The sequence below is a fragment of the Ixodes scapularis genome, unplaced genomic scaffold (genome assembly GCF_016920785.2).
Source record: "Ixodes scapularis isolate PalLabHiFi unplaced genomic scaffold, ASM1692078v2 PGA_scaffold4__175_contigs__length_147842914, whole genome shotgun sequence".
Classification (NCBI taxonomy): domain Eukaryota; kingdom Metazoa; phylum Arthropoda; class Arachnida; order Ixodida; family Ixodidae; genus Ixodes; species Ixodes scapularis.
This window is the reverse complement of record NW_024609879.1, coordinates 117,712,601-117,734,630: the sequence shown is the minus strand read 5'-3', so window position 1 is coordinate 117,734,630 and position 22,030 is coordinate 117,712,601. Positions and strand designations below refer to the sequence as shown.

The 22,030-nt window shown below is 45.1% G+C and overlaps 1 protein-coding gene across 1 annotated transcript in view; it reads left to right on the top strand.

The window, feature by feature from the left end:
* The first annotated feature begins 283 nt into the window (after nucleotides 1-283).
* The window catches only part of LOC115330956 (venom metalloproteinase antarease-like TtrivMP_A), a 69,735-nt gene continuing 47,988 nt past the window's right edge, over nucleotides 284-22,030 (top strand). Inside the window, exons 1-3 of the mRNA XM_040212641.1 lie at nucleotides 284-344; nucleotides 11,018-11,190; nucleotides 15,312-15,404. Of these exons, the coding sequence (XP_040068575.1) occupies nucleotides 284-344; nucleotides 11,018-11,190; nucleotides 15,312-15,404 (327 nt within the window). The remainder of the gene's footprint in view (nucleotides 345-11,017; nucleotides 11,191-15,311; nucleotides 15,405-22,030) is intronic.

Below are 22,030 nucleotides of genomic sequence, written 5' to 3'. Positions count from 1 at the left end.
CGCCCCATGCGCCGTTTCCACACGTCACCAGCATATTCCTACGCATTGCAGACGGCATTCACACTCTTCCTGTTGACGTCGTAATCGTACGAACAGATTCAGAGACGCGTAAAATAAACACATACGCTTTAAGTTTTACTCTTTTTCAAAACGTCCTACGCACGCACCTGCCGTTTATTTAAAGAAAGATGGTGCAATAAACGCGTCTCATTCTCTGGTATATATATATATATATATACAATTAGTGAATCGACGATGTTCATATAGAAGAGATTCTAAAATTATGTTCGCGATATTTCAGTTCGCGTTCTTGACGTGGCTGCTCTTACGCGTTGCAGATTGTGGTAAGTGTTCGCTAGAGCAATCATGGTATACAGGTCTCACTCCCCTGCATTTCCACCTCGACTAATAAGTAACTTAAGTTCCTTCGGCGCTTTGCCCCTTGTTGTTGTTGCAATACCCAGCACATACTCTCGTGAACGGTAATAGAAAATGCCACAAATAGTGAAAACATTATAAGGAATTTGTTTCAAGCGCCTTGTTCGTAAGATGTTCACCTTGTCCCCGCTGTAAGTAATAATTCGCCATATTATTCTGGTAGCCGAAACCGCCACCTCATGAAAAATCTCATTCTGGGCAATAACTATGACGTCTTCACGTTTCTCCTGGTGTTTCTTAGTTACACTAAGAAACAGGGGCTCAAGGCCCGCCCTGCGTTCCTTGAGCCCCTGAAGGCTCAAGGAACGCAGGGCGGGCCTCCTATGAATTACGCCTTCTGACTGGTCATTCGTGTTTCGGCGTTGTCATCGGCTCATGCAGCATTCTCATTGACTGCGAGGCGTTAATGAGATACTTGGGAACTGGCACGCCCATATGCATCCTTTAAGCTGCCTCTGAGCACGTGATATTTGTAAATTTACTATCCTGTTCCTTCCTAGGACAAACATTACCAGCAGATGGGTACTCTGCTGGACAATATTGTCAATACCATTGTATCTGGGTTTTCCTTTCGACGAATTTTGTAAATGTAAACATTAAGGCCTTCGGCTTTGTCACTTCCTCGTTCTTTCAAATTATATCTTGGAACAGAGTCGCGGCGCCTTTCAAGAAATTTGCGGTTCAGCGCTCCTGTTTGTGTCAATGTGAAAAGAATGACAGAATGCGTCTACATATTTTGTTTAATAGGCATCGGCCGCTATGTTATGTGTAAAGATAAATAAATAAATAATATCGTTTTAGAGATATTGCAAGTATTCTTGTGTCGCAGCCTTGGAAATCAGGGAAAATTAATCTTCAAAACAATTTTTTTTTTTGGGGGGGGGGGGGGGGAAGGAATTGCTGTATTTTCTGTCGAGGGTAATTTATTTACAACACACGCGACACGTAAAACGACGCCAGAACAACATTGACAAGTAAATAGGACCTTATTTTTAACAGAAGTTGTTGTACGCGAGTAATTTTTATATTAACACACAGTTACATACTTGACGTGAGTGTAGAATAACCTGACAACAGAGAAAGACGCATCTGAAGGGTTATTAAATTGCTTGATTTGAATTAGAGTTACATAGTTAAAAAAAATATCAATAAATTTCAAGGAATATTGATATGAAAGCGCACTTCAACTGTCTCTTCACACTTACTGCGTAACAAAATTAGCATTAATGTGAAGTCACCTTATTTTTGTAATTTTGTATGCTCTAGAGTGTCTAACAGCAATTTTCAGCCCATAGGTGTATTCCCCGCGTAAATACATTTCACTACGATAGGTTCTAATCACAGCGTGTTAGCTATGAATCAGTACTAAAAACAAACCAGTGACCGCTTGTTTTTTTGGCTTCGTCATATACACCACCGATAAAAGATTCTTTATCTAATTTGTTCTAGGTCTGTATTTCTTTATTATTTAAAAAAGACGTGTCAGATTTCTCTGGCATATGTTACTGGGCAGAACCTGATTTAGAGATTATCTCAAATTAAACACCTAAATGACAAATTACCATCGAATACAGTTTTTTTTTTAATCATAAGAAATCCATTACCTTGAATAGGCTGATTATATTCTTAGATGAGTGACACGGAACCTTCGTACCGCTCTTTTTATTTTTTTAAACGCGGCAGATTGTTGAATCTTGACGAGCAGGTCGAGTTATACGTCTGATGTTGTCCTTTTATACGCCAGCATGTCCACGTCGTCCCGCAAGTTATGGGCGCGTGTGCGTCAAAACCGTTCGATCCAACGTATAAAGCATCGGAACGATGGCCGGATCCTCCAGGTTTGGCCATCGCGGAACGTTGGACTAGGGCTCTCGCAGTGAGAGGACGACCTGCAAAATATTAGGCGTGTCAAGGGAAACCTAACTCGATGAAAACCCCTACACTCTAAAAAAGCCCGTGAGTCTGCTTTCCCGCACAACACTCGCAGAGCCAATCCCCGCAACTTACGGAGGCAGCTCAGCGAATGACAATGCCGAAACATATGTTTATACAAAAAAACGCAGTCTGAGTTGTGACATTAAGCAATGCAAGCGTGACGTTTTCCGTTGCTTAACGTCACAACTAGGACTGCGTTTTTTGGTCTAAACATATGTTTCCGCAATGTCCTTCGCTGAGCTGCTTCCGTAAGTTACGGTGATTGGCTCTCCGAGTGTTGTGCGTGAAAGCTGACGCACAAACTTTTTTTAGAGTGTATGGCGCGCGCGTCATAGTGGCGTCACGCACATGCTCCGCGTGACTTGTGTGTGCGGCAAGTCAGAGCGACCACATTTCTAGAGTAACTAGGGTTTGAACGAACGTGTGCCTTGCGCCGCCGTATTGTGAAATTACAATGAGAAAAAAAATGCAATTTCAAAGAGGCGAATCATACTTTCAGCTTGCGTTCAAAGGCCACTGTTCTCTACGCCGTTGGACTATAATTAATGTTTTTTCTGTTGCCCCTTAATATAGGTGTTACATGGTAGAAAAACCAAGGTGGTGTTCTTGTCCTTTTTAGCTCTTTCTCTATAGGTTTTTCTACTATGATTCGTCACTAGCTCGCCTGAGTGTTTACTCTAATTTCTTAGCTGCTGCACCCCGTCTATATTTTGCTTGCAGTGTGACGAAGAAGCAATTACTGCATTATCATTATGCGCAAAAAGCCGAAAAAAAAAAGCTCCGCTAGAAACATTTCGTACGATAAATATTATACACGCAAACTTTCGCATTAAAACAAAGTGGCAACGGAAGCGAGTTGGTACATCCAAACAAATTAGTTAAGTTGTCTAAAGTAGACAGGGACGGAGATAGATAGTGGACCTGAGAAGCACAGCACTTCAATTTATTTATTTATTGGAGCACATGGGAAGGGGATGACTAAAGCCGTGGTGTGGGATTAGGGTTTGAGGAGGGGGATAAAAGGCATATGCGAGGATTTCTGCACGCTTGACAATCTCTCTGGGGTGCAGAAGGCATCCTAGAGGTCGTTCTGCTTCTGAATATTCCTGCCGGTATGAGAATCTGCCGGTCAAGTAATGGGAGTCACCTCACACTTCTCTCGCAAGGCCACTCTTACCACCATAGCGTGTTTTGGCTAGGGTGATATGTTCGGAAGTGTGCAAGTAATGTGTCATGATCGGCATGTGGCATATCCTGAATATATGTCCTGCCGGCGGACAAGCGTGAGCAGTCCCAGATAAGGTTCAGGAGATTAGCTCTGCACTCCAATCCGCAGTGACTGCACGAACCGGTGTGTCCGCGGCTGGGGTGTACCATTTCTTAAGTCGATACTCCCTCGGGCTGCCGTGGCGGTGTAATGTGCCACTGCCTTCCATCCTGTCAATCCGGTGTGTACTGATGTCCACTGAGTACGAAGGTCGAGGCCCACATCTTGTAAGTCGTGCACTAGTTTTCTTTTGGGCTGAGTCGGGGAGTCATCCGTATTAATGTTTTCGATTTCTTGGAGCGCTTCCTTGGCGTCCGTTAGTAATCTTATGGACTCGTGTTGTCGTAGGGGGCCTGGGATTGAGGAAGGGGCTCCTCATATTGCCAGGAGTTCAGCCTGCCGGGCGTCGATATAGAGGAGGTGATAACTATGGGCGCTATTCAGTTCCGGTCGTGTGGGGCAGTACCAGGCCATGCCCCCCTTGCTGTTGTTAAAACTGGCGTTTGTGTAGATGACCATGTGATCTTGTTCGAACTGTTGGTGCTGATTGGCAATACGAACATTGGCATACGTAATGATCTCCCACTGCCGTATTATCTTGTACACTTCCGCATTAATACGTCAATAGTTGGGTTATGGTCGTCCAGAAGGGAGAGATCTAACGGCCACCCGGGTGAGAGTGATCCTGCTGCGTAATATTATCATATGCCATTAATATCACTACTATAAGCTCCTCAAGTAAGGGTGAGAGTTCGTGCGCTAAAGAGGCGAAGGTTGAGGGTACACTGGACATAAGGCAAACCCACCTGGAAATGGGTCTTACGTCTACTAGAGTATCAGCTTTATGTTTACCCAGCGTATTTAAAGTTCATCAAAAAGTAATTATTACACGATCACACGATCCCTAGGATTTTCGTTTTGACTAAGTCGTGTAGGGTCTAGAATCTAACCAAGGAATTATCCTGAGGTTTGACTGGCGTAACGAAATAGTAAACTGGGCCAGTTAGTAGTAATTAAATATGGTTGATGAATATCAGCTTCAAAAGACGGTGACCAACAAAGAAAAAACATGACAGGACGAAGTTGAACTCGTAACTAAATATATTACTTGAAACAAAACAAAAGGAAAAATGTGTACAAATCAGATCTTCATAAAACATTGCCCTTTCACACACACACACACACACACAAACACACACTCGTTATCCCCGCTGCTCATTATTAGGCGAAAGTGAATTTACGTTACGTCAGTATTATCCGGACACTTTATTGAAGATACCAGGAACGTCAGCTCCTTTTGGGGCAACGCAAAAGATGATTCGCTCACAAACCTCGCCCCTAAATATAATATGTAAAAAGCTTCGATAATTTCTCTCGTGGCCTTGTCCCTGTTCTTTCCTAGGACTCTCGCGTCAGTGAAGGCAAGCTGGCAAAAATAGTTCCTAGAATTTAAAAGAAGAAGGCCACCCACCGTTTTTTTTTTGGAACAAATACGCATGTTTTTCGAGTCTGTCGTTCAGACACTTCCCCGTGTGCACGACACTCAACTTTCCACAAGACAGGCAAATTCGATACACAACACACGAAACGCATGACACAAGCGGGTTTACATGTTTTTGGAACACCTCACATTCGCACGCTTTCTAACTTTCTCACCGACTCCGGCACAAATTTGGCTCAATTTTGATGTTGGTGAGAACACCTTGGGCACCCCAAACCGACTTCCAACATTTTCAAGTTGTGGGAAAAACGTGAGATGCACGGTGCCACCCCCATTCGCTTTATGTTAAAATCGACGCTCCTCTAAATGCTCTTAGCCTTCTTCCGTAAAAGTTCTCACGTTCGTCAACAATGCTTGCGGAAACCCTGATGCTCTGAGTTTCTTGACATGAGGCAAGAAATTGTTGTTCATCGTTTGTGGGCATGACTTCTCCAGGAGCGAGCCAAGACATGAAACCCCGATGCTCCTCTTCACCACCTTCAAATGGGCTGATCTAAAATCCAGGATTGGCTCTTTCGATAGGGGACTAGAAGATGAACGCACGTGGTTATCTCCCAGGCACAAAGACAGATCCAGGAACTGCAGAGCCCCTTCATATTGTTCCTCCAATGTAAAACTAAGGACACCCCCCCCCCCCCCCACACACACACACACTTACTAAACACGCCCAAGACCGAAGCACACACTGTATCTCCTTCTATTTTATGAACCACCAGAAAATCATCCGCCAATCAAAGAACCCTTTTCACAGTCAAAACTCGCAAAGCATTCTCAATAGTACTGTTTACTTTTCCAAGAATATGTTACTAAGGACTGGGGCCAATTTTGAACAATTAGACACACCCGTTCTTTGCACAAAACATTCACCGCACCAAGCCACCACCATTGGCCTCAGATTAAAAAAAAAAACAGCAGCCGACGAAAGCCCTCAAAATTGACGCCGTTAGAATTTCTGAACCCAGTTCTCTATCAGATTCAATGCACGACCTCACCGAAGAGAGCATCTCATCGTGAGGCAGGGAATAAAATATCTACACTAAATGCTGACCAACTCCAAGACACTTCACTCTTCAGAAAGTCCACCTCCGACTCACAGTTTAAAACCCGATACGGGTCTGCGATGCACAAAGGGATAATTGATTCTTGAGGTACATGGCCACCTGATTCTGCCAGGTGCCTTCTCAAAAACAATAGCCCTGTAAGGCCATGATTCTGTAGGTACGTGGCCACCTGACGCTGCCAAGTGACTTCTCATAAACAATAGCCCTAAGAGGACAAAGTGCATTTGCGACTTTGTATTAAAGAATACTTCTAGATGCATACCCGCCGACTTCTTGACTCTACTTTCCTACTGGTTCAAGGCTAACCCTGGCACAGTTCTGAAGCCCGGTCTGTAACCTTCTTCACCACGACATCCACCCGCTTAAAGTTTTTGTTTATGACGGCTTCAGCTCTTTAAATAGACAAGCCTTCAGGTAAAAAGACAAAAAAAAAGCATTTTTTGTCCGACAGCCCTCAAACACCATTGTCCACCAAATAATTGATCAGTGGCTTCAGTTGATTCCCCCTTTTCAACATCGCCTCGGAGGTTGAAGGACATCCACACATTCAGAGGAAAAGAGCGTCCTCTACATCTCCGTGGTCTAATATGCCAGCATTCTTGCCCGCATCACCAACTTCGGGAGTCTCAAAGTGGACTCCACGCAAAACTTGGTGTTAAGTCCCAAGGACTTGGAGAGCTCCGAGGGTACGCTCACCTCGACAAGGGCGGAGAAGCTACCAGCCGCCGGGGTCACTTTTACTTTCGTTTGACGCAGTGTCGGAGCACCCTCATCCGCAGGAACTTTGTGACGTCCCCAATTAACCTGCACATTTCCATGTACCCTTTCCCTACGTGCGTCGAGCTGTGATGCAGTAATACCGATGTATAATATTGTTATTTTTATTATATTTAATAAATGTTCTTCATATTCTCAAAGTGATGTTCTGTCTCCTAGTGGGCTAGGATTATATTCATGGGACTACAGTGACAAAAGAACTAAATTCAGTTCTGACCTTAAGTAACGTATTTGATCGGTGTGACTTGGCGGCGCCGAAAAGTCATTATTTGTGGGAAGTAAGGAAGGCACTATCGGGTTAAAATGAAATGCAAACAGAGGACCGCGTGGTTCTTGATACGTTCTGTGCCTTCAGGAGGCCTCTGAAAACGGATAGAACTACGCGGTACAGAGTAGGGCGCCCGGCGAGGGTCTGCATCCTGCTCCAATCTGTTTGACCCTCGCCCAGCACACCCCAAGCTTCGACGCTGTGCCGGTGGTGCACTGGAGGTTCCGTCAAAACCACTTTCGATGGCTCGACACCACGTGAGGAAGCTCGCCGCTCGCAGTAGGAGGAGGCTGTTGCGCGCGCGCCTTGCGCGCGCGTCCGTGGAGCATGACCGCATGCGTCACGCTCCCTCCCAACTTGCGCCTTTTTATTACACATTTTTCAACAAGCATTATTCTGCAGGAGCCACACGCTCTTGGTCCTTCAAGACGACAACTGCTTGGTTCTGATAACCGACGTCAATTAAACTATACATACTTTACCTGCACGAACAAACGGCGTTAACTCCTATTTCACGCTTCTGATGCACGGGGTGATAATTTAATGTGCTCTCTGAACAAGATCCTGGCCACCTGCAAAATGTGGCTTGTCAAAAGGAACTTTTTGCAAACCATTACCGTATTCCGCGTACCGCACTATTTGAGCTTTTGAGGCATGCTTTTAAGCGTGCGCCCGAATGATACCGTTACGCGGGGCATGTGCTCAAAAGCATGCTTCAAAAGCTCCCTTAATGCGGTACGCGGAACACGGTAACGGTTTCCTAAAAGTCCCCAATGATAAAGTTACTGCATTTAGTTTAAATGTTTGGCGAATGCTGGAGCTGGTGAACCAGCATTTTGGCGAGCCCGGCGATACACACGAGACACAAGAACAAGAGGGGAAACAGGGCGAGCGCTATAAGCTGATATATAGAAGTTTGTCGAGTAATTGAGGTTATTAGGCGTCAGCAGCCTTCTTTAGTTCTCCTTCTTCTTCTGTCTCAAATATCGCACAGTTTCTGCTATACTGTTCGCCAAAACAAAATCCCAATGCGTACTAAAAAAGAAAAAAAAAAAATGGCACAAGTCTGGAGGGAGCATGGCACTGCAGTCATGCTACACCGACGCGCGCGCAAGCAGCTTGTTCCTCCTGCAATCAGCGAGTTTCCTCAAGTAGCTTGTTTCAATTCAATAAAACAGGGTGTGACGCGGACGGAACTTCCAGCGCACCACCGCCGCAGCCTCGAAGCTTGGGTTGTGCTGGGCGAGGGTCGAAAACGTCGGAGTAGGACACACGCCCTCTCAGCGCTCTGCTGTCCACCCCGCAGTTTTATCAGTTTCCAGAGGCCTCCTGGAGACGCAGCATGTGTTGACGGCCACGCGCTCTGCTGTTCGCATTTCATTCCAACCGGAGAGTGCAAATGCACATTTAAAATATTTCAACGCTGCTTCTATAAAGTCTAAAGGTAAAATGATAGAGGTATCATTAAACCAATATACACCTCTTGAGACTTCAATATGTTTGTGTTGTCCTGTAGCAACACCCAATTCTCGGTAAAGGTTACTACGTATATACATACAACTATTATTGCTGTACATCTTATTTGTAAACAAGAGCATATATGTTACATGTTTAACCGATATGTTAAATGTATAACCGAAAACCTTAGCAAAAATTGCTGAACGTTAGGCATTTTAAGACGGCAGAATATGACTGGTATAAAGAGAACTGCCGAGAAGCATGTAAAAACTTTTGCTGCACAGCATGGCACCCGTAGTAGCGCTTTGACATTTACGCCCCTTCTAAGAACCGATTCAATGAAATTTACAAGGTGCCGCTCGCGCCATATCATTCCAAACATTTTCTAGCTCAAAAGGGTATGGTGTTCTGCCGAAGGCAGCTTACAATTACTTGGGCTAAAATAATTTATTCGGTGCCTGAAAAAAAAATGAAAAACGTTCCGAAGCAGTGCTACATAATAGCTGATTATTCCACACTAAACAAATAAAACTATTACGCAAGAATTTTTTTTTTTAATTTGCGACTGTTATTTAACCTTATTTTGGCTGGCAAGTGGTCAGATCGAAAACCGCTTATATGTGAAGCAGTCTCTATTTAAAAGATGCATGCTTCCATACTATCAAGTCATCAATTTTGTGACAAGTTGATCCACGACACCTCTATTTAAGCTAATAGAAACACTGTTTGGTGGCATTATATTATAATTTATGTATTCTGAAGGTCTAGTCAACCTTTTGTACTGGTTAATGAGTCGTAAGAGACCCGCGTGCGTTTATTATTGAACACCATGGTTAAAATCGCGCACAAAGAGACGAGGACAAATGGGGAAGGAACACAGAACACAGACAGGCGCGCACTCACAACTCTAGTATATTAAGTGAAGAAGAGAAAGATGAAGCACTGTTTTTTACAGGGGACAACGTCACCAGGGGGAAACAGATCACCCGCAGTCAAATGATCGCAAGAAGGCAACTTCTTTTTCACTCAAAGCAACCGACGGCTGGCTAACGCAGCGATCGCTCAGGCTCAAGATGGTGAACGCCTTGAGCACCTCCCGTGTTTGTTTTTCTTTGAAGCGGCCAATGATTGATGTTTTTTCTAAAGATGGTGTGCACATACAGGTTTTACAGTGCACCGAAAGCTGATCTCCTACATTAGATGTTAAAGAAAGTTTATGCTCTCGTAGCCGGTCATTCAGACACCGTCCCGTCTGTCCAACATAGCATCTTCCACATGAAAGAGGGATGCTATAAACAACGCCCGATGAACAGGAAACAAATGGCCGCACATGTTTTTTGTGGCCATTTGTTCCCTGTTCATCGGGCGTTGTTTATAGCATCCCTCTTTCATGTGGAAGATGCTATGTTGGACAGACGTCCCGTCTGTCCAACATAGCATAGTGTCTGAATGACCGGCTAGGAGAGCATAAACTTTCTTTAACATCTAATGTAGGAGGTCAGCTTTCGGTGCACTGTAAAACCTGTATGTGCACACCATCTTTAGAAAAAACATCAATCATTGGCCGCTTCAAAGAAAAACAAACACGGGAGGTGCTCAAGGCGTTCACCATCTTGAGCCTGAGCGATCGCTGCGTTAGCCAGCCGTCGGTTGCTTTGAGTGAAAAAGAAGTTGCCTTCTTGCGATCATTTGACTGCGGGTGATCTGTTTCCCCCTGGTGACGTTGTCCCCTGTAAAAAATAGTGCGTCATCTTTCTCTTCTTCACTTAATATACTAGAGTTGTGAGTGCGCGCCTGTGTGTGTTCTGTGTTCCTTCCTCGTTTGTCCTCGTCTCTTTGTGCGCGATTTTAACCATGTTCAACGTTTACCAACTCGCCCAACTTACTACTCTTCTATTGAACACAAGTTTATTTTCTCAGAAAGGACATATGTACTCCAAAACGTTATTAGAAAGTACAATCGCATATGTTCTTGCGCTTAAAATAGGCGAGCAAATCTGAAGAATAAGTGTTTTACATCATTCGCGAATCAAGTTTATGTAAAGTGGGTGAAATATTTGCAAAAACGATTAGTTTTACGTTTGTGTTCTCGTGAATCGGTCATTTTGTCATTTCAAGTTTGAAAGGCCCAAATAATATGAAGTCTATTTCAACTACATATAACAGTAACAGTTAATAAAAAGCAAGGTCTATTTCCTGCATTTTCTGGGAATCGCAGCAACCCTCATTTTAAAACTAGAGGAATCAGAATACAACAGAACTACTGGCCGAATACCTAATAATAAGGAAATACCCTTCTATTCCAAACGCAGCTCGTCCGACAGGCAACGTCGTCTATCCAAGGCTTCTCGAGACAAGAGGACTGGACGCTGAGAAGATTCTCTACATTCAAGATGACATTGTTCTAAGGCTTCGAAAGACTTCGGTACTCACAGAAGGCGTTGTGTTTAGCGAGAACATTGATGGAAGAAGAGTCGACAAAATTGTAAGTTTTCAATTGGACGAATGAACACATTAAATATAAATATTTCTTTCAATACAAATTAATATGCTTGGAGGGTCCAATGATGTATACCGATTTGCTTTCTATGTTCACTGACAGAGTGAGAACGGCAGAGCGCGTTTTTCGAGCGCCCGGTTTCCAGCCCCTGCTTTATGCCACCCGCCATGCTTTGACTGCGCGGCGACGCTCGAGGTGCTCGATACACCGAAGGATAGATCAAAGGTGTGAAGCTAGCGCTGGAGGCGGGATATCTGAAGCTCCTCTTTGCTGTTTTTACCTTTTCAGCGACCATAGTTCTAATTCAGGTGACGCCGGATCCCGCTAAATAGCGTTAAACAAAAAACGAACTCGTCACGTGATTGTTTTTATGGTTTTCGCCTTTCCTTTCTAATCCTAGGATCGCCAAAGAAGACCCTATTAATCGAAATTTCGGAGGAAGCGATTCGAAAATCCTGAGGAAGCGATGCCACACAGGGGCAAAGACGTGAATTTTTATAGTTTGTTTATCTCTGACGTTGCATCGACACAAGCGTTCGAATCGCAACCACAAAGCGGATACGCGATCGCTTCCGTCGTCTAATGTGCGTGAATTTGTATTGGACGTTTAAGCAGTCGCATTCGCAAGAGTCTCGAGAATGGGCCTCCTGCGCTGCCCAGAGGGTGCTGCGAAAGGGACTTGTTAGGACTTGTTTTGGGTAGTACAATATTTAGCGTATCAAGCTGTCACGCATGCAGCAGCGTGCCTGCTCTGGTGCGGAGCGCGAGATCACGATGAAAATACAAAGACAGAACAAAAATTCGAACGCCGTCAAAGCTAAGACGCTGAAAGCGTGAGCCAAGAGATGCCGTTTCACACGTTCCAAAGTAGACATCAAAAAGAAAGAAAAAAATTAAAGCGTCGCGACTCAGGTGTTGTGACGTAACCACCCAGAGATAAGAGACGCGTGCCCTAGCGGTGGTGTCATGAATTTGGCCTTTTCGATTCTCCTGCAACGTTGAGTTTGGCCGATTTCTGGCGTCCAAAGGTATTTTTTTCGCTCTTTAGCACCGCATAGAATTGAAAAAGCTCGACCAACGTGCCATAGGTAGGGCTATGCTCAATCAGGTGAGCTTGTACTACCATAAATGAGGGCGCTACAGTTTGTTCAAAGCTTCAGCGCAGGAGGCCTATACGGGTCGACGGCCAGTGTAAATGACGCACGAGTCTCACCGCAGCCAGCTCTACCATTCGATGGAACGAATCAAGCCGCGCCTCTAGTGCACCGTCACGGCACTCGTCATCTTTGTGCGTTTGCTATCACCGACTAAACGAACCCCGCGCAACAACAAATTCCTCATTATCCTGAGCTTGTTTGTTTTTTGTTTTTTTTCTTACAGCGAAGTTATTTATGGTTAGGGTTCCGTGGTTTTGTTTTGCGTGCGTGACTAAAAACTTTACGCTATACTTCGTCTCACGTTAGTATGGACTATTGTTGACCGCACGTGCTAAAAGCGCGAGATAGTTGCTTCGAATGAAGCCTCGGCGGCTGCACGAGCGCTCGTACAGCGAGTGCTCCAGTCAAGGCAGTCAAGGTTGGCCGCTCGCGCTAGCACAGCATTCGCGGTTAGTCCATGCTAAAGTGAGACGAAGTATAGCACCGCACCAACGCGCCGCACCATACCCACGCGCCGCACGTGCCGGTGTGTGCAGCAGTAACTGTTCTAAAGCAAAAGCCTAAAACAAATGGCACCTTGAACGCGAGTTCGTCAAGGCTTTATTTTGACTATTTACTTTGAATCTTTTATACGGGAAAGGCGTGCTCGTGCGCCGCATGGAACACTATTCCCTGCAATCTCCGTCAAATTTGGGTAATTTAGCAATTATAATGTGCGTGACCAAAAACTCTAAGCTCGCACCGCCCTCTCTTTGTCGTCGTTCCAAGCCGCTTGCGTGCCTAGTTTCCTTTCCTTCCGCTCTCCCGGGGTGCTGGTCCCGTCGCGCGTGTCTACTTTCCGCCGGGTGGCGGTCCCGTCAAGCATGTCTGGTTTCTTCCGGCTTCTCGGGGCGGCGATAGTCCTTGACGAAAATATATAGCATATAAAACCAGAAAACCAAGCTACCCGTTCTCCATTTTTAAGTTCACTTATTTTCTCTCGTCATAATGGGGAGGGGGGGGGGGGGGGGGGGGGGGGACGCGGATAGTCCGGACTCCCGAAAATCAACGTGCCTACGAAGAGCAACGGCGGCAAAGGCAACGAGAATGTCAGCGGCGGCGGCGCTGTGTGTACGTTCCTTTCGGCACAATAACGACCGATCAAGACAATAAATGTGTTCGTGCCTTTGTTCAAAATTTTGTGTCACGTCTGTGTCGTGTGCTGAACAGCTTCGCTGGTCATCCACCTGCGCAGAGGGGAATGGCTTTTAATTCTTTCTGTGTTTCACGATTTAGCTGGTGTAAACAAGCGCACAAAAACGAACAGGCGCCATGACGAGCAGTTTTGTCGCTGCATGATTTTTCGCTATTAGATTGTCACGGAGGATGATGTCGGACCTCATGTAAAACGGAGTGTTGAAACGCTGAAATAATAGGTGCTACGCGAAGTGCACTTTCGTCTGCTTCTTGAGCAGGGGGTGAGGTGACGTCAGAACGCCAAGATCCGATTGTCTCTGATCGAAAGTCAAAGTCAAATTTGGGGGTTTTACGTGCCAAACCAACGACGGGCATCTGGCACGCCCCAGCGGAGGACTGAGGATTAATTTGGACCACCTGGGGATCTTTTGACGTGCAACCGAAAGCTCGGTTACACGGCGCCTTCTCCGCAATAAGCCTTCGTCCTATTGCGGGCACCTCGGTCGGGATTCGAACCCGCCACCTGGGGATCCGTAGGCCAGCGCTCTCGCCTCGGAGCCACCGAGGCGGCTTCTGATCGAAAGTATAGTGGGTAGACCTTAATGGGGGCCCGCTGCCCTCACGTCTACCCCCTATCCTTTCAATCGAGCCAATCAGAGCTCGGTGTTCTGACGTCACCGCTATCCCCTGCCCAAGAAGCTGGCGAACATGCGCTCCGTATATTTCGTTCCATTTTAAGCCGCCTCGGTGGCTCCGAGGCGAGAGCGCCGGCCTACGGATTCCCATGTGGCGGGTTCGAATCCCGACCGAGGTGCCCGCAATAGGACGAAGGCTTATTGCGGAGAAGGCGCCGTGTAACCGAGCTTTCGGTTGCACGTCAAAAGATTCCCAGGTGGTGGGAATTGATCCTCAGTCCTCCGCTGGGGTGTGCCAGATGTCCGTCGTAAGTTTGGCACGTAAAAACCCCAATTGTTTTTTTCGTTCCATTTTAAGGCCACACGCATCCGATATTACGAGGTAATGGGACGAATCAACTAGTTTCAGAAGCGCAAGTCACTACGTATGCGTTTTTTGTTTATGATTGGTTTAGTGATGATAGAACACGTCCAGAATCATGACGACCACCATGATGGTGCGCTTTTTAAGCTGTCTGATTGGTCTCATCAGCTCGTTACGTCGGCTACGTTGGATTTGAGGTGAAAGCATAGCCGTTGTTTACCACCATTCAAATGTTGGCATGTAATTAGAACTAAAGGGCGAGGGAAATTATTCGATTTTCTACCTTCACGTTAAAGAAAATGGTGTTTGATTTAGTGCTGTGTTAGCGGCTCTAACAGGTGACGAGGTTGATTTGATTTTAAGAGTGTGACTCAGACTTGTGACTGAATTTCTGCATGTGTCCATGTGACGTGACCGTCCGTTTGGTCTCAATATTTTTTTTGTTATTCTACCAGCTGTTATTGCTAACTCCATGCGGAAATAAAACTTTAGTTGTCAGTCAGAGCTATCTGTGTGTACTTCGCTCCAGACCGTGTGTTGTAGTTGCTGTTGTTTCTTTGCACTATTATTGCCCCACGGGTGCAAAAACTAATTCATCTTTATACAATGTTAACGTCTACGTATGCTTCGTTATCAACACGTATATTATATAAAATATTCTAAGACATCTACGCATTACGGGACCAATGAAAGAGTACCCCTTTTTAAAATAAATAACGGTCCACTCTGTGACAGCACGCGCGTTATATCAATGTTTCTTTTTCTCTTTGTCAGATGAACGGAAAGGAGCTTGAAGCAGACATGTATCACGACAGAAATCGAATGGCGTCGGTCAACATAAAAGAAAGGAGTGGCGGGATTGAAGTTGTACGTGAAACTCGGTTTTTTCTCTGCATATTACGTTAGAAAGTGACCCGGTAGAAATAATTTTTCGTCCAAGTGGCACAAAACATTCGTGCGGTCAATATCATGCCACGTCTTTAGTACAAACAAAAAATAGTGTGAAAGAAAGCCAATGAATAGTTTAACAAATCAGAATAGATGTAGATGGAATCGATTTTCATTCAAAATGGCTAAAATGGTCATCCAGTAGACAATTACCAAGACTGCACTATTTCGTATTTCTTTATTATATATTTATGTTTGTAAGTCGAACTCACCAACAAGTCATTTCTGTAGCGGTGTGTCTTTAGTGCTTCTAATCGAATACCACGGGGGTCACCGCTGGCTTCAACACTGTAAAGAGAGCCAGCATGTGCTGGCTTTTCCTTGCTTTGGGACGTCTATGGATCATACAGCGCTATTCGAATAGACCCACTATTTGCACATCTCTAATTTGTTACGATGCTAAATTTCTGTTGCCAATTATAACTCCGATTTTTGGGCGCATTTGTAGTACTTACGACACTATTGATTACAATAACCCTATTAAAGAACGTTGGACGGACATGTGAAAAAATAAGATAGATTGGAAATAATATACTTTAATTAGTTGCAAGATAAAGCGAATCAAGAATAACACTTAAAATAGGAAAAAGTCGTCTTTGCCAGACCAAACGGTCTATTAACGTTTCAAATACAGGCCTTTTTGTGCGATCACAGACTAAAAAAAATGCAGAAACTTATTTAAGGATTCTTCTAGTCCTGCGCTAAGTTGGTGAACATAGGTGTTGAACCTTGAACAGCCAAGCGAGAAAGACGGCGAGAAGGAGCAAGCGCGCCCCATATTTTGTCATTCATTGTAATCACGAAGCAGTCTCTGTTAAACGAGTATGGAAGCCAAATTTCACAGTTCATCTATTTGCTTCATTATGAAGCGGTCTAAGGCAGGACTTCACCAATACCAATATTTCGCATGAAAACACAAGAAAACATATTCTAAACTGATTTAAACGATAAGCGAAATCCATTTCTTGGATATCGTGAAGCTTCGATGGAACGTTGTGGTGACATGTCAGTATGAACAGCGCCACAACGGGAAGTACGCTCATCCATATAGATTACTTCGGCCTGAACGTAGTACCGACGCTCTTTGGTGGACAAAGTAACAGCAGAGATATGGCCACCATTCGTTGACGTTTCGGGTGGTCTTTTTGGCAACGCTGGTTTCGAGTGGTTTGGAGATTGTGCCCGTGCGACGTAACGTTGACGCTGCGAAAGATTGATTTAAAAGTGCCGATGCCGAATATGCCGATGACGAGATGACCGCCTTGATGGACTGCTACAAACTTTATCACTACGAAATCAACAGAACTATACCATTGTTGCTAAAGGTAGACGGACCGCACAGTTCTGCAAAGCGGCGCATATGTAAACAAATCGCCACGGCGTCTACCGTGGCTTCGGGGAGGCTGGAAGGAGCCGACGTCCAGGAAGATACGTTATAACTAAAAGAGTGTCAGTAAGAGCCACGTAAATACCTGCGGTACCAGTGCGGAAGAGGAACCGCACTGGTACCGCGCTCTTGGTGACCGCTTCGAGAACAATACCTTGCAGCCAATTTTATGTACCTCTGGGCCACTAAACAATCGCAGATTGATGCTGACGTGTCGCCCTGCAGAATATTAGACCTCCATTGAGTAGTGCCCAAACACCGGCCTAAATCGGCATATGTTGCCGCACCGTCATGTCGGAATAAGTAGGACATACTAAAAAAAAAAAAAGTGGAAGCCGTTTACAACTCCCTGTAACGCCAAATCGGAGCGCAGCTCTTGAGGAGGAGAAGGGAAGGGTACTAAAGGGAGGGTAGACCCCTCCTCCTCCTCCTCTTCCTCCTCCTCCTCCCTTTATTCTTGAATATGCTCCGGGGGGGTCACCAGACCTCGGGGGGAGGGGGTCATGTGACCTTGGTGGGGGGTGTCACGTGAGTTCGGGGGGGAGGGGGGGTGACGTGAGTTGGGGAGTCGCGTGACCTTGGGGGGTCACGTGACTCTGGGGGTCACGTGACCTCTGGGGGTCAGGTGACCTCTGAGGCTCGTGTGACCTTGGGGGGTCACATGACCTCTGGGGGTCGCGTGACCTTGGGATGACCTCGGGGGTCACGTGACCTCGCGGTTACGCCGACGGCGATGCCGACGCCGCTCAAGCCGGAAACGGGCGCCTAAGAGCTGCGCTCTAAAACGTTTATGTACCCATGTTGCGAAGGCAATCCACATAGCGTTTAGTCGAACTCTGTAAGATTAAAGGAGCTGTGCAACGATATTAAATTGGAATGTTTTTCTCTCTAGACGAGCTTACCGGCACACCTGGGACTCAAGGATACTCACACGCAACGCCATTGGCCAAGAAACTCCTTTGTTGCGGTGTAATTTCAAGGACAAAAGCGATCATTTTCATTCAATCTCTCCTTTGCAAAATTTGATGACGTAACTCGGGGATCGCAGTACACCCAAGTGACGATATCCGAATGCGGTTCATAGATTGGACCCGAGCATTACGTGGGCACTCGACTTGGGCTCGTGACAATTGCTAGCTCGAGGAGCATTCGGGTAGTGACCCGTGTCCAATCGCTGCAACGACGACCACAGCCGAGCCATAACAATGTCTGGAACTCAGCGCGTGTCCTGCGCTTTGCCAACCCCAGCGCGTGGCTATGATCCACACTGGCGGAATATAATCGGCTCCAGATCACGTGGCCGCCTGTTCTGGCTGCGAGTTGAGGGGGTGAACGCTGCTCGTTTTTCTTAAATTTTTTTCTGGGACTTCTATTGCGTGGGGTGAAAAACGAACGCGTGTTTCATAGGTCATTAACGTTAGGGATCCGTTTTAAGCGGTATTTGTGCACAGTACAAAAATTGTTGCACAGCTCCTTTAATATAACACACTAAAAAAAAAGATAGAACCGATGAGTGTCCCTTTTGAAAACAGCGTTTGCCACAGCTAAATCTGAAAACAGGCTAGAGACAACGAAAGGAAAGACTGGCCTTCTTATACCAAAATAGAGGTTAGGGCTCAAGCTCTTGATACGGGTAGGGTTCAGAAAGGTCGCGTGGACATATTCCATTCAGCAAGCCATCTATTCGTAGGCAGGTAATATACTACAGGGTCGCCGGAGCGTCGGAGCAGCCCTGCGCCGGAGTGCCTTACTAAGCCTAGCGTTTCCAGGCAGTCCTCGGCGGACGGTTGGTCCGTGGGATCGTTGTTGTAACTTTTTTCGGGTATCCGTAATTCCAGCGTTTGTCTCCTTGGCGTTCAGTTTAAAGCATCTGTTCCTTTTCTCTTGCTGCTTGAAGTCGGGACGCGAGCAGAGAGCACGCAGAAATCGGTGGCCGTCGTGACGACTAAGAGAACGGTGTTTTTGGCCATGTTAATTCGATCGTAAAAAGTAAGTACAGCTTTGTAGCTGTCGAACGTCTCGTAACTTCAACAGAACTTACGAAAACTCTGATTCGTGAATACGAATTTGTTCTTAGGTTTTGTCGTGCGCACTTTTTCTAAGCTCTGAGTAAGCTATGGCTATGTTACCTGTTGCGGACGACGAAGACAAGGCAGACGGGTCATACATATAGGGCTCTAGGCCGAATTGCATCTCGGACACCACTGCCCCTAGTGATGGAGCGGCGTCTTCGTCATCCTTAATGTCATCAGCCACCGCTCTCGTCGTGCTGGTCGGCCATCGCACACTCAAGGCAGCTCCGCCGCTCCGCCGGCTCCGCGATATGCTACAGCTCTCGGATACTTCGACCAAGCGAGATTCTAACGCGTTGACGCCTCCAAGTAGGAAAACTCATAACTGCGGTACGCTTAACCCTGCACGGAATAATGACGTCGAAACCTTGCCGGATCTCCCGAGATGCCTTGCACTTTTCGATGGCTGATTTTGAAGCGTTCGCAAAAATCCAGTCATTTAGAACAAAATAAATGAAGCCATCTGCTTAAAATGCAACTATGCGATTATTAATTACAGGTTTCTTTCATCCTATTTAACTATTTCCTTGGTGTTCTTTTTTTGTTCGTCTTAAGTTTCGATTCAGCAATCTTTGAAATGATTAACAGGAACATTTGGTGTTCGTGATTTCTCTTTGCCTTAGCCATGAACCCGGAGTATTATTTAAAGGGACGATGCAATGATATTCAAATGAATTTTTTTTTTTTTTAACTTTACACAATTCAACTTGCACTAGAAAAGCCAACTATACTCCCAAGCAACTCCATTAACCAAGAAACCTCTTTGCTGCGGTGTAATTCAATTATAAAAGCAAGCTTTTTTTTTCAGCCACTTTTTCGGAAAACTTGATGGCGTAACGTGGGGTTGGCTGTGTCGGCAAAATCTCCCAGTGGCGGTATTTGAATGCGGCTCATACATTGGATCGAGCATTGCATGAGCACTTGATTTGGGCTTGTTCTAATCGATAGCTCGAAGAGCATTCGCGTAGTGGCTCGTGTCCAATCGCGGCAACAACGCCAATAGCCGAACACTAGCAATGTCTTGAACCTAGCGCGTGCCCTGTAATATGCCAGCCTCAGCGCGTGGCTAGGATCAGCACTGGCAACATATAATCGGCTCCAAATGCCGTAGCCGCTTTTTCTGGTTGCAATTTGAGGGGCGAACGCTGCTTCTTTTCTTTTATTTTATCTGCGACTTTCATTGCGTGCCGAGAAACATGAACGAGTGTTTAATTTGTCCTAGACGTCAGGGATTCATTCTCAGCGCTATTCGGGCAAAAAACAGAAATCGTTGCACCGCCCCTTTGACATTAGGAGCTATAGAAAAGATACAAACTTGTTAAATAGGGTAATTACCTAAAACGCTTCAGTTAAAGGGACGCTGAAGAGGTCCTTAAGTTTGAACAAACGCTAAAATTTGCAATGTAGACTCCTTAAAAATGATGTGTCTTAAGTTTTATTCCAATCTTATTAGTTGGAGTGTCGTAATGGCCAATTACAACTTCGATGTCAATCCGCCCGTTGTGGTGCGCCGACGGTAGGAACGCGCGCAAGCGGAGAGAAAAACTAGCAAAAGTTACGTCAACTGCGGGATTAGATGACCCTTACTCGCCACCAAGCTTGCTCGCGGTTGCGGTCAATAACGTCAAGACGCTCCAGGCGGATAACAGGTGGCAGAGAGGACTGCCACATGCCCGGCGGCAATCGCTGCACGTATTTTTAATATGAATGCAGTTTACGTTTACTTCTTGCCATGATAGGTGCATTAAACCAATTGAGGAGACAAAAAAGCTTCAGAAGTGCGTTCCTAACTCAGATATCTTGAAAAGTTATTCAGCTTCCCTTTAACGTTTCACATTTACATGTTTAGGAGCATAAGGTAGTTGGAGAAATGCACTGGACCTCAATATGTAGTCTTGGCGGGATCCGAACTTCTGATAAAACAATTTCGATTGGGCGCTACGGGTCGACAAAGGCTATTCATGCACAGCGCTTGTGACCAAAACTGGACCGGCAAAGCCAGCAAAGAGTGCTCGTGACGTCGATCACCCCGCTCCTCGCTCGCGTCGCGCTGCTGGCTTACTATGCGGTGCAGATATATGGGTTGCGGGGTCCGCGAGGAGTAAAGGGTTAGACGTCATGGGCGCGGTTTGCGGATTGGGTTTGAAATTTAAGCCGCGTGCAAAAGTGATATTTCTAGCCCTTTGGCGTCTACTACAAACTGCTTACTAAAACTCTTCCGTCACAGCAAGATTGTAATGAGATCTGTGTCAAATCTTCAACTACATGTTGGCCCTGAACATAAAAATATAAAAAATGCTAAGTACGCTTTTTATTGTGCATTTTCCTAAAACAATATCCTTTTTCCATATCGTGGTCCCTCTCAAAATGCACCCTGTATAAACAAAACACGCACCTAATAAGTTAAAAAAAACTTTACGGTGTTTTGCTTTTTATGATGGAAATAATATGGAATGGGCTGGTGCAATCTTAAAGAATGATAGTAACTATTTATTCACATACAAATAGAATGCAGATGACAATTGATTCGAATTTCGAGAAACGTTATATACCGATCAAATGAGCATCACCATATGATATAAGATTACCTTGTTATGTTTCTTGAAGAATAGTTGCGAATGTGATATCTATAAAACGTTTTCTCACTCATAAAGGACATTCCTCACATTATCGCAAAGAAAATATTTTTCTTCTGGTCATTTTTATTCAAACTTTATCCCACAAGTCACACATAAAATCTTTGACATGCTATGCTTTCCTTGAAAAGAGCCCACCGTTTAATGAATGTTTACATATCGTGATGTTTTTGCTCTACTCATTTTCTTTGAACCATATAAACAGAAATAATAATAAGTGAATATGTTCAACTTTGCAAGGCTAGATACATCCACCTTAAAATTATATGACTCCCTCCACAGCAGATTTCATTCAATGCCAGTTTTGGGGTAGGTAGCTCAAATATATAAAAGCTTGATTTTGTTCGTTATTTAAAAATTAAAGTACAACATAAAAATTAGTTCATTATCTCAAATTTTACAATGCCAATTGGTGAATAAAAACTTATCACTGGAAATGTGTGTTTAGGA